Raw genomic sequence first — 14,065 nt, 5'->3', positions numbered from 1 at the left:
AGTATCAGCTGCGCTCAGGTTACTTCGCTAACACTTGCCTCCCGGTTGCCATGGCGACGTGGCAGCACAGAGCAGGAGATCCTAACACTAGGAAGGCCAGGAATAGACACATACTAATGGTAGAGGTATGTATTCACTTTATAAGACAGAATGGGATCTTTTACCCATAAACCCAGCAGATTCTGGCAAATGCCAAGATAAAGTGATGTCTTCAAACAGGATTCTCAGGTTCATCTGGCTACAGTTACTGTGAGGACCTGACTGAACGGGGAAAGGACACACATACATACAAACATACACACACCCCGCACACACACCCCACACACACCTCCCCCCCCACACACACACACGCACGGATATTCAGAGTCCGTAGCAGTTTTTGGTAAAATACACATAACACCCAGCGACGTGATCGCAATGCAGAATCAGGAATTAGAGGTAGACCCCTGCATACGCAGCCAGGCTGCATGTTCAAGTGGTCCGGCGCCATGTTTCCTTTCGCAGTAAATGCAGGTGACATCGTCTGGTCACCCCAAAAACCAGCCATGACATGCCTACGTTTCCTGCCCTGAGCATCTATTGCCAGTCAATTACAATGCGGTCACATCAAGATGAGATGCGACCGCATTGTCACGGCTTCCTCACTTCCTCTCTTCTGACATTCCCTCCATTATCCTAGGCGACTTCAACATCCCTATCGACATCCCCACACAATCCCTGCCTCTAAATGCCTTACCCTCACCTCTTCTCTTGGTCTCTCCCAGTGGACCTCCTCACCCTCCCATGTGAATGGGAGATCACTGGATCTGGTCTTCACTCACCGCTGTGATATCTGATTTCTCCAACTCCCCATTTCCCCTCTCTGACCACCACCTGCTCTCCTTTAACCTATCTCTCTCGACTTCCCCATCTCTACCTCCTAAGGCTACCATCACTAAGCGTAACATTGAGGCTATTGACACCACATTCCTTTCCTCCCTGTTTGACTCACTTCTCTCTCCTATTCTCTCTCTCTCATGCCCTGAACAAGCCACTTCCACATACAACGCTTCCCTTACTTCTGCTCTTGACTCTGTTGCTCCACCAACCACTATTCACCCTCGTAAATTAACACCACAACCCTGGCACACCAAATGCACCAGATATCTGCAAAAATGCTCACGCACTGCTAAGCGACACTGGAGGAAATCACGCTCTAAGGCAGACTTCCTCCATTTCAAACTTATGCTCTCATCCTTCAGTGCTGCCCTTTCTCTTGCTAAACAGTCATACTTCAAGAACCGCATCTCCTCCCAGTCTTCCAACCCCCGGCGCCTCTTTGCCACTCTCAACTCACTCCTCTGCCCACCTCCACCTCGTCTCCCTTCTTCACTCTCTGCTCTTGACTTTGCCACATACTTCACATCCAAATTTGACTCCATACGTCAGGACATCACATCACACCAGACCATCAGTAACCAGCCTTCTTCTATACTGTAGCTTACCCCTCCCCTTCCCTCTTACCAACTCTGACATCTTTCTCCCCTGTTTTTGGAGAGGAAGTCATGGCCCTCAATCGGTCCTCCCCCCCCCCCTCCCCCTCCTACTTGACCCTATCCCCTCCCGCCTCCTCTGCTACCTCTCTCCTTCTGCCTGTTCACATCTTGGCCACTATCTCAATCTCTCCCTCTCATCAGGCACTGTCCCCTCTGCCTTCAAGCATGCACTCATCTCTCCTATTCTTAAAAAACCTACCCTTGATCCAAACACCCTCTCCAACTACCGACCCATCTCTCTCCTCCCTTTTGCCTCCAAACTCCTTGAGCGTATTGTCTACAACCGCCTTACTTCCTTTCTTTCCTCACACTCACTGCTTGACCCATTCCAGTCTGGCTTCTGTCCTCTCCACTCCATTGAAACTGCCCTCACAAAAGTCTGCAATGACCTCCATGCTGCTAAATCTAAGGGACACTACTCTATACTTATTCTCCTTGACCTCTCTGCTGCTTTTGACACTGTGGACCACGTCTCCTCCTGCAAATCCTTCACTCCCTTGGTCTGTGTGATACTGCCCTCTCCTGGCTGTCCTCCTAGATCTCTGACCGTTCCTTCTAATAGGCATATTAGATGTTTTATATACACTCTGTCTCATCTACAGGAGATATGTTGGCCATAATATTTGGAATTCTGTTTGGCGTAACGGCTGTTGCTTTTTATGTATACGTAAGAAAAGATCGGCGCAGGAACCAGAGGTAAGTGCACAAGATCTACTGTAACCACAAATCCCCCCGAATATTTATCTGTCAGTGCGGATTAATGAGACAGAGGGAATCTCATCACTGGCTGCCTCTGAATGGCCCTCATTCCGAGTTGATCGCATGCTGCCGATTTTCGCAGCACAGCGATCAGGTTACTGAATGTATGACTGTATAGCACATCCTATAGCATACAGATTACTGACAGTGACTGTATGACTGTATAGCACATCCTATAGCATACAGATTACTGACAGTGACTGTATGACCGTATAGCACATCCTATAGCATACAGATTACTGACAGTGACTGTATGACTGTATAGCACATCGTATAGCATACAGATTACTGACAGTGACTGTATGACTGTACAGCACATCCTATAGCATACAGATTACTGACAGTGAATGTATGACTGTATAGCACATCCTATAGCATACAGATTACTGACAGTGACTGTATGACTGTATAGCACATCCTATAGCATACAGATTACTGACAGTGACTGTATGACTGTATAGCACATCCTATAGCATACAGATTACTGATAGTGAATGTATGACCGTATAGCACATCCTATAGCATACAGATTACTGACAGTGACTGTATGACTGTATAGCACATCCTATAGCATACAGATTACTGACAGTGACTGTATGACCGTATAGCACATCCTATAGCATACAGATTACTGACAGTGACTGTATGACTGTATAGCACATCCTATAGCATACAGATTACTGACAGTGAATGTATGACTGTATAGCACATCCTATAGCATACAGATTACTGACAGTGACTGTATGACCGTATAGCACATCCTATAGCATACAGATTACTGACAGTAACTGTATGACCGTATAGCACATCCTATAGCATACAGATTACTGACAGTGACTGTATGACTGTATAGCACATCCTATAGCATACAGATTACTGACAGTGACTGTATGACTGTATAGCACATCCTATAGCATACAGATTACTGACAGTGACTGTATGACTGTATAGCACATCCTATAGCATACAGATTACTGACAGTGACTGTATGACTGTATAGCACATCCTATAGCATACAGATTACTGACAGTGACTGTATGACTGTATAGCACATCCTATAGCATACAGATTACTGACAGTGACTGTATGACTGTATAGCACATCCTATAGCATACAGATTACTGACAGTGAATGTATGACCGTATAGCACATCCTATAGCATACAGATTACTGACAGTGACTGTATGACCGTATAGCACATCCTATATCATACAGATTACTGACAGTGACTGTATGACTGTATAGCACATCTTATATCATACAGATTACTGACAGTGAATGTATGACTGTATAGCACATCCTATAGCATACAGATTACTGACAGTGACTCTATGACCGTATAGCACATCCTATATCATACAGATTACTGACAGTGACTGTATGACTGTATAGCACATCTTATATCATACAGATTACTGACAGTGAATGTATGACTGTATAGCACATCCTATAGCATACAGATTACTGACTATGACTGTATAGCACATCCTATAGCATACAGATTACTGACAGTGAATGTATGACTGTATAGCACATCCTATATCATACAGATTACTGACAGTGACTGTATGACTGTATAGCACATCCTATATCATACAGATTACTGACAGTGACTGTATGACTGTATAGCACATCCTATAGCATACAGATTACTGACAGTGACTGTATGACTGTATAGCACATCTTATAGCATACAGATTACTGACTATGACTGTATAGCACATCCTATAGCATACAGATTACTGACAGTGAATGTATGACTGTATAGCACATCCTATAGCATACAGATTACTGACAGTGAATGTATGACCGTATAGCATATCCTATATCATACAGATTACTGACAGTGAATGTATGACTGTATAGCACATCCTATAGCATACAGATTACTGACTATGACTGTATAGCACATCCTATAGCATACAGATTACTGACAGTGAATGTATGACTGTATAGCACATCCTATAGCATACAGATTACTGACAGTGACTGTATGACCGTATAGCACATCCTATAGCATACAGATTACTGACAGTGACTGTATGACTGTATAGCACATCCTATAGCATACAGATTACTGACAGTGAATGTATGACCGTATAGCACATCCTATAGCATACAGATTATTGACAGTGAATGTGTGACTGTATAGCACATCCTATAGCATACAGATTACTGACAGTGAATGTATGACTGTATAGCACATCCTATAGCATACAGATTACTGACAGTGACTGTATGACTGTATAGCACATCCTATAGCATACAGATTACTGACAGTGACTGTATGACTGTATAGCACATCCTATAGCATACAGATTACTGACAGTGACTGTATCATACTTGCCTACCCTCCCGGAATGGCCGGGAGGCTCCCGAAAATCGGGTGACCCTCCCGGCCCCCCGGAAAGGTGGGCAAGCCCCCCGCTTTCCCCCTCGGCCGCCCGCAGTAGAGAACAAGCGGGCGGCCCGAGGGGGTCCGATGACGCGATTCGCACTGAATCGCGTCATCGTAGCTCCGCCCCCCGCTATGCAGCGGCTCGTTTCTCGGCACAGCACAGCGGGGGGCGGAGTCACGATGACGCGACCCTGATGTTACGCCCCCGGACCACCCATCCTGCTGCAGGCCACGCCCCCGGACCGCCTGTCCTGTGCCGGCCACGCCCCCCATACACCTACAACGCTGCCTCCTCCCGGAGGAGGAGGCAGCAAAGTAGGTAACTATGGACTGTATGACTGTATAGCTCATCCTATAGCATACAGATTACTGACAGTGACTGTATAACTGTATAGCTCATCCTATAGCATACAGATTACTGACAGTAAATGTATGACCATATAGCACATCTTATAGCATACAGATTACTGACAGTGAATGTATGACTGTATAGCACATCCTATAGCATACAGATTACTGACAGTAAATGTATGACCATATAGCACATCCTATAGCATACAGATTACTGACAGTGAATGTATGACTGTATAGCACATCCTATAGCATACAGATTACTGACAGTGAATGTATGACTGTATAGCTCATCCTATAGCATACAGATTACAGACAGTAAATGTATGACCGTATAGCACATCCTATAGCATACAGATTACTGACAGTGACTGTATGACTGTATAGCACATCCTATAGCATACAGATTACTGACAGTGAACGTATGACCGTATAGCACATCCTATAGCATACAGATTACTGACAGTGACTGTATGACTGTACAGCACATCCTATAGCATACAGATTACTGACAGTGACTGTATGACTGTACAGCACATCCTATAGCATACAGATTACTGACAGTGACTGTATGACTGTATAGCACATCCTATAGCATACAGATTACTGACTGTGACTGTATGACTGTATAGCACATCCTATAGCATGCAGATTACTGACAGTGACTGTATGACTGTATAGCACATCCTATAGCATGCAGATTTCTGACAGTGAATGTATGACTGTATATAGCACATCGTATAGCATACAGATTACTGACTGTGAATGTATGACCGTATAGCACATCCTATAGCATACAGATTTCTGACAGTGACTGTATGACCGTATAGCACATCCTATAGCATACAGATTACTGACAGTGACTGTATGACTGTATAGCACATCCTATAGCATGCAGATTTCTGACAGTGAATGTATGACTGTATATAGCACATCGTATAGCATACAGATTACTGACAGTGACTGTATGACTGTATAGCACATCCTATAGCATGCAGATTTCTGACAGTGAATGTATGACTGTATATAGCACATCCTATAGCATACAGATTATTGACAGTGAATGTATGACCGTATAGCACATCCTATAGCATACAGATTACTGACAGTGAATGTATGACCGTATAGCACATCCTATAGCATACAGATTACTGACAGTGAATGTATGACTGTATAGCACATCCTATAGCATACAGATTACTGACAGTGACTGTATGACCGTATAGCACATCCTATAGCATACAGATTACTGACAGTGACTGTATGACTGTATAGCACATCCTAAAGCATACAGATTACTGACAGTGAATGTATGACCGTATAGCACATCCTATAGCATACAGATTACTGACAGTGAATGTATGACTGTATAGCACATCCTATAGCATGCAGATTACTGACAGTGAATGTATGACTGTATATAGCACATCGTATAGCATACAGATTACTGACAGTGACTGTATGACTGTATAGCACATCCTATAGCATACAGATTACTGACAGTGAATGTATGAACGTATAGCACATCCTATAGCATACAGATTACTGACAGTGACTGTATGACTGTATAGCACATCCTATAGCATACAGATTACTGACAGTGCATGTATGACCGTATAGCACATCCTATAGCATACAGATTACTGACAGTGAATGTATGACTGTATATAGCACATCATATAGCATACAGATTACTGACAGTGAATGTATGACCATATAGCACATCCTATAGCATACAGATTACTGACAGTGACTGTATGACTGTATAGCACATCCTATAGCACACAGATTACTGGCAGTGAATGTATGACCGTATAGCACATCGTATAGCATACAGATTACTGACAGTGAATGTATGACCGTATAGCACATCGTATAGCATGCAGATTACTGACAGTGAATGTATGACCGTATAGCACATCGTATAGCACGCAGATTACTGCCAGTGAATGTGTGACTGTATAGCACATCGTATAGCACACAGATTACTGACAGTGACTGTATGACTGTATAGCACATCGTATACCATACAGATTACTGTCATTGACTGTATGACTGTATAGCACATCCTATAGCATACAGATTACTGACAGTGACTGTATGACTGTATAGCACATCCTATAGCATACAGATTACTGACAGTGAATGTATGACTGTATATAGCACATCGTATAGCATACAGATTACTGACAGTGAATGTATGACCATATAGCACATCCTATAGCATACAGATTACTGACAGTGAATGTATGACCGTATAGCACATCCTATAGCATACAGATTACTGACTGTGAATGTATGACCGTATAGCACATCCTATAGCATACAGATTACTGACAGTGAATGTATGACCGTATAGCACATCCTATAGCATACAGATTACTGACAGTGAATGTATGACTGTATAGCACATCCTATAGCATACAGATTACTGACAGTGACTGTATGACCGTATAGCACATCCTATAGCATACAGATTACTGACAGTGACTGTATGACTGTATAGCACATCCTATAGCATACAGATTACTGACAGTGACTGTATGACCGTATAGCACATCCTATAGCATACAGGTTACTGACAGTGAATGTATGACCGTATAGCACATCCTATAGCATACAGATTACTGACAGTGAATGTATGACCGTATAGCACATCCTATAGCATACAGATTGCTGACAGTGACTGTATGACTGTATAGCACATCCTATAGCATACAGATTACTGACAGTGACTGTATGACTGTATAGCACATCCTATAGCATACAGATTACTGACAGTGACTGTATGACCGTATAGCACATCCTATATCATACAGATTACTGACAGTGACTGTATGACTGTATAGCACATCGTATAGCACGCAGATTACTGACAGTGAATGTATGACTGTGTAGCACATCCTATAGCATTCAGATTACTGACAGTGACTGTATGACTGTATAGCACATCCTATAGCATACAGATTACTGACAGTGACTGTATGACTGTATATAGCACATCGTATAGCATACAGATTACTGACTGTGAATGTATGACCGTATAGCACATCCTATAGCATACAGATTACTGACAGTGACTGTATGACTGTATAGCACATCCTATAGCATACAGATTACTGACAGTGACTGTATGACCGTATAGCACATCCTATAGCATACAGATTACTGACAGTGACTGTATGACTGTATATAGCACATCGTATAGCATACAGATTACTGACAGTGACTGTATGACTGTTTAGCACATCCTATAGCATACAGATTACTGACAGTGACTGTATGACTGTATAGCACATCCTATAGCATACAGATTACTGACAGTGAATGTATGACTGTATAGCACATCCTATAGCATACAGATTATTGACAGTGACTGTATGACCGTATAGCACATCCTATAGCATACAGATTACTGACAGTGACTGTATGACTGTATAGCACATCCTATAGCATGCAGATTACTGACAGTGAATGTATGACCGTATAGCACATCCTATAGCATACAGATTACTGACAGTGACTGTATGACTGTATAGCACATCCTATAGCATACAGATTACTGACAGTGACTGTATGACTGTATAGCTCATCCTATAGCATACAGATTACTGACAGTGACTGTATGACTGTATAGCACATCCTATAGCATACTGATTACTGACAGTGACTGTATGACTGTATAGCACATCCTATAGCATACAGATTACTGACAGTGACTGTATGACTGTATAGCACATCCTATAGCATACAGATTACTGACTGTGAATGTATGACCGTATAGCACATCCTATAGAATACAGATCACTGACAGTGACTGTATGACTGTATAGCACATCCTATATCATACAGATTACTGACAGTGAATGTATGACTGTATAGCACATCCTATAGCATACAGATTACTGACAGTGACTGTATGACTGTATAGCACATCCTATAGCATACAGATTACTGACAGTGAATGTATGACTGTATAGCACATCGTATAGCATACAGATTACTGACAGTGAATGTATGACTGTATAGCACATCCTATAGCATACAGATTACTGACAGTGAATGTATGACTGTATAGCACATCCTATAGCATACAGATTACTGACAGTGACTGTATGACTGTATAGCACATCCTATAGCATACAGATTACTGACAGTGACTGTATGACTGTATAGCACATCCTATAGCATACAGATTACTGACAGTGAATGTATGACTGTATAGCACATCCTATAGCATACAGATTACTGACAGTGACTGTATGACTGTATAGCACATCCTATAGCATACAGATTACTGACAGTGAATGTATGACTGTATAGCACATCCTATAGCATACAGATCACTGACAGTGACTGTATGACTGTATAGCACATCCTATACCATACAGATTACTGACAGTGAATGTATGACTGTATAGCACATCCTATAGCATACAGATTATTGACAGTGAATGTATGACCGTATAGCACATCCTATAGCATACAGATTACTGACTGTGACTGTATGACTGTATATAGCACATCGTATAGCATACAGATTACTGACAGTGAATGTATGACTGTATAGCACATCCTATAGCATACAGATTACTGATAGTGAATGTATGACCGTATAGCACATCCTATAGCATACAGATTACTGACTGTGACTGTATGACTGTATAGCACATCCTATAGCATACAGATTACTGACAGTGACTGTATGACTGTATAGCACATCCTATAGCATACAGATTACTGACAGTGACTGTATGACTGTATAGCACATCCTATACCATACAGATTACTGACAGTGACTGTATGACTGTATAGCACATCCTATAGCATACAGATTACTGACAGTGAATGTATGACTGTATAGCACATCCTATACCATACAGATTACTGACAGTGAATGTATGACTGTAAAGCACATCCTATAGCATACAGATTATTGACAGTGAATGTATGACCGTATAGCACATCCTATAGCATACAGATTACTGACAGTGACTGTATGACTGTATAGCACATCCTATAGCATACAGATTACTGACTGTGACTGTATGACTGTATATAGCACATCGTATAGCATACAGATTACTGACAGTGAATGTATGACCGTATAGCACATCCTATAGTATACAGATTACTGACAGTGAATGTATGACTGTATAGCACATCCTATAGCATACAGATTACTGACAGTGACTGTATGACTGTATAGCACATCCTATAGCATACAGATTATTGACAGTGAATGTATGACCGTATAGCACATCCTATAGCATACAGATTACTGACAGTGAATGTATGACCGTATAGCACATCCTATAGCATACAGATTACTGACAGTGAATGTATGACTGTATAGCACATCCTATAACATACAGATTACTGACAGTGACTGTATGACCGTATAGCACATCCTATAGCATACAGATTACTGACAGTGACTGTATGACCGTATAGCACATCCTATAGCATACAGATTACTGACAGTGACTGTATGACTGTATAGCACATCCTATAGCATACAGATTACTGACAGTGAATGTATGACTGTATAGCACATCCTATAACATACAGATTACTGACAGTGACTGTATGACCGTATAGCACATCCTATAGCATACAGATTACTGACAGTGAATGTATGACCGTATAGCACATCCTATAGCATACAGATTACTGACAGTGAATGTATGACCATATAGCACATCCTATAGCATACAGATTACTGACAGTGAATGTATGACCGTATAGCACATCCTATAGCATACAGATTACTGACAGTGACTGTATGACCGTATAGCACATCCTATAGCATACAGATTACTGACAGTGACTGTATGACCGTATAGCACATCCTATAGCATACAGATTACTGACTGTGAATGTATGACTGTATAGCACATCCTATAGCATACAGATTACTGACAGTGAATGTATGACCGTATAGCACATCCTATAGCATACAGATTACTGACAGTGACTGTATGACCGTATAGCACATCCTATAGCATACAGATTACTGACTGTGAATGTATGACTGTATAGCACATCCTATAGCATACAGATTACTGACTGTGAATGTATGACCGTATAGCACATCCTATAGCATACAGATTACTGACTGTGACTGTATGACCGTATAGCACATCCTATAGCATACAGATTACTGACAGTGACTGTATGACCGTATAGCACATTCTATAGCATGCAGATTACTGACTGTGAATGTATGACTGTATAGCACATCCTATAGCATACAGATTACTGACTGTGACTGTATGACCGTATAGCACATCCTATAGCATACAGATTACTGACTGTGACTGTATGACCGTATAGCACATCCTATAGCATACAGATTACTGACAGTGAATGTATGACCGTATAGCACATCCTATAGCATACAGATTACTGACTGTGACTGTATGACCGTATAGCACATCCTATAGCATACAGATTACTGACAGTGACTGTATGACTGTATAGCACATCCTATAGCATACAGATTACTGACTGTGACTGTATGACCGTATAGCACATCCTATAGCATACAGATTACTGACAGTGACTGTATGACCGTATAGCACATTCTATAGCATACAGATTACTGACAGTGAATGTATGACCGTATAGCACATCCTATAGCATACAGATTACTGACAGTGACTGTATGACTGTATAGCACATCCTATAGCATACAGATTACTGACAGTGACTGTATGACTGTACAGCACATCCTATAGCATACAGATTACTGACAGTGAATGTATGACCGTATAGCACATCCTATAGCATACAGATTACTGACAGTGACTGTATGACTGTACAGCACATCCTATAGCATACAGATTACTGACAGTGAATGTATGACCGTATAGCACATCCTATAGCATACAGATTACTGACTGTGAATGTATGACTGTATAGCACATCCTATAGCATACAGATTACTGACAGTGAATGTATGACTGTATAGCACATCCTATAGCATACAGATTACTGACAGTGACTGTATGACTCTATAGCACATCCTATAGCATACAGATTACTGACAGTGACTGTATGACTGTACAGCACATCCTATAGCATACAGATTACTGACAGTGAATGTATGACCGTATAGCACATCCTATAGCATACAGATTACTGACAGTGAATGTATGACCGTATAGCACATCCTATAGCATACAGATTACTGACAGTGACTGTATGACTGTATAGCACATCCTATAGCATACAGATTACTGACTGTGAATGTATGACTGTATAGCACATCCTATAGCATACAGATTACTGACTGTGAATGTATGACTGTATAGCACATCCTATAGCATACAGATTACTGACTGTGAATGTATGACTGTATAGCACATCCTATAGCATACAGATTACTGACAGTGACTGTATGACTCTATAGCACATCCTATAGCATACAGATTACTGACAGTGACTGTATGACTGTACAGCACATCCTATAGCATACAGATTACTGACAGTGAATGTATGACCGTATAGCACATCCTATAGCATACAGATTACTGACAGTGAATGTATGACCGTATAGCACATCCTATAGCATACAGATTACTGACAGTGACTGTATGACTGTATAGCACATCCTATAGCATACAGATTACTGACTGTGAATGTATGACTGTATAGCACATCCTATAGCATACAGATTACTGACAGTGAATGTATGACCGTATAGCACATCCTATAGCATACAGATTACTGACAGTGAATGTATGACCGTATAGCACATCCTATAGCATACAGATTACTGACTGTGAATGTATGACTGTATAGCACATCCTATAGCATACAGATTACTGACTGTGAATGTATGACTGTATAGCACATCGTATAGCATACAGATTACTGACAGTGAATGTATGACTGTATAGCACATCCTATATCATACAGATTACTGACAGTGAATGTATGACTGTATAGCACATCCTATAGCATACAGATTACTGATAGTGAATGTATGACCGTATAGCACATCGTATAGCATACAGATTACTGACTGTGAACGTATTCCCCCCAGGTCATGTGAAAAGAAGCCGAATGTTATCTATAAGGCGGCGACTACAGAGGAGAACATGGTGTAGCCCAGTGTGGATAATAAATGACTGTGTATAATCACTGGAAGCACTGACGCAGGACACGTGTAATACACCAATAAAGAAATGTATTTATAAGAACAAGTCATGTGTCATCTGATGCTCCACACCAGCTACCAGGCAGAAGCTTCATTACAGTCACAGAGACCCCTATACGCCCCAATCCACCCAACCGTATGCCCACTTCTGCAACAACGTGTCCCCAAATACATAAACCCCACCGGATGCTGCACGCCAGTAACTTGTGTAACACAGGAGGATAAAGCACTGGAACAGATAACATTCACCCAAGTGTGATAAGGGATCAAAGGTCTGACTACCCCCCCCCCCCCCCTCATCTTCTAAACAGTTCACACAAAATTTACATGTTTTCTAATTCAATACTCACACAACCCCCTGACCTCAGACCAGCATTGGGTGTGATTCATAGAGCCTTCCCCTTTGTCATCTGGCTGATCCAATATGCAAGTTGTGGCCCTCATCTCCATGTTCTAAGCTCCTATTACCCTAAAGCTGGGTCCTCTGGCCTCCCTGCCAGTCTGGTAGTACCCACTCTTGTTTCATAACTGTGTTACATATGGGGTAAATAATGATACGATGTCTGGTTGGCACAACCTAGATTCACCAGGGCCGATATGTTGGACAGACATTGGCTCAGCTGCTAGAGCTGTCTCTGGTGGTCCCACGCATGCATGGATATCTAAATCCTGGAAAATGACTTTTGTTACTAGGGCCAGATAACCTGATAGGCTACCTAAGGCCTGGCCGGCTGCTGGAGAGTGGTGGGTGATCTGCATGGCAATGATAGTCACAGGAGATGTCCTGTTCCTCTCTGCTCACAAGGGGGTAGCACTGCATGGTGCACATTATATCCAGATGGGATGCATCCTTGTGCT

General features: G+C 41.7%; 1 protein-coding gene across 1 annotated transcript in view; it reads left to right on the top strand.

Annotated features, from left to right (window-relative positions):
* LOC134994318 (carbonic anhydrase 9-like) overlaps positions 1-13,253 on the top strand; it is a gene marked incomplete at its 5' end in the record, with an annotated part of 61,562 nt that extends 48,309 nt beyond the window's left edge. Inside the window, 2 exons of the mRNA XM_063950969.1 lie at positions 2,138-2,231; positions 13,094-13,253. Of these exons, the coding sequence (XP_063807039.1) occupies positions 2,138-2,231; positions 13,094-13,157 (158 nt within the window). The remainder of the gene's footprint in view (positions 1-2,137; positions 2,232-13,093) is intronic.
* Positions 13,254-14,065: the final 812 nt, after the last annotated feature.

This window comes from Pseudophryne corroboree, unplaced genomic scaffold (assembly GCF_028390025.1).
Source record: "Pseudophryne corroboree isolate aPseCor3 unplaced genomic scaffold, aPseCor3.hap2 scaffold_1296, whole genome shotgun sequence".
In the NCBI taxonomy this organism is placed as follows: Eukaryota; Metazoa; Chordata; class Amphibia; order Anura; family Myobatrachidae; genus Pseudophryne; species Pseudophryne corroboree.
Note: the sequence above shows the minus strand (reverse complement) of the source record. Positions and strands in the feature narration are given on the sequence as shown.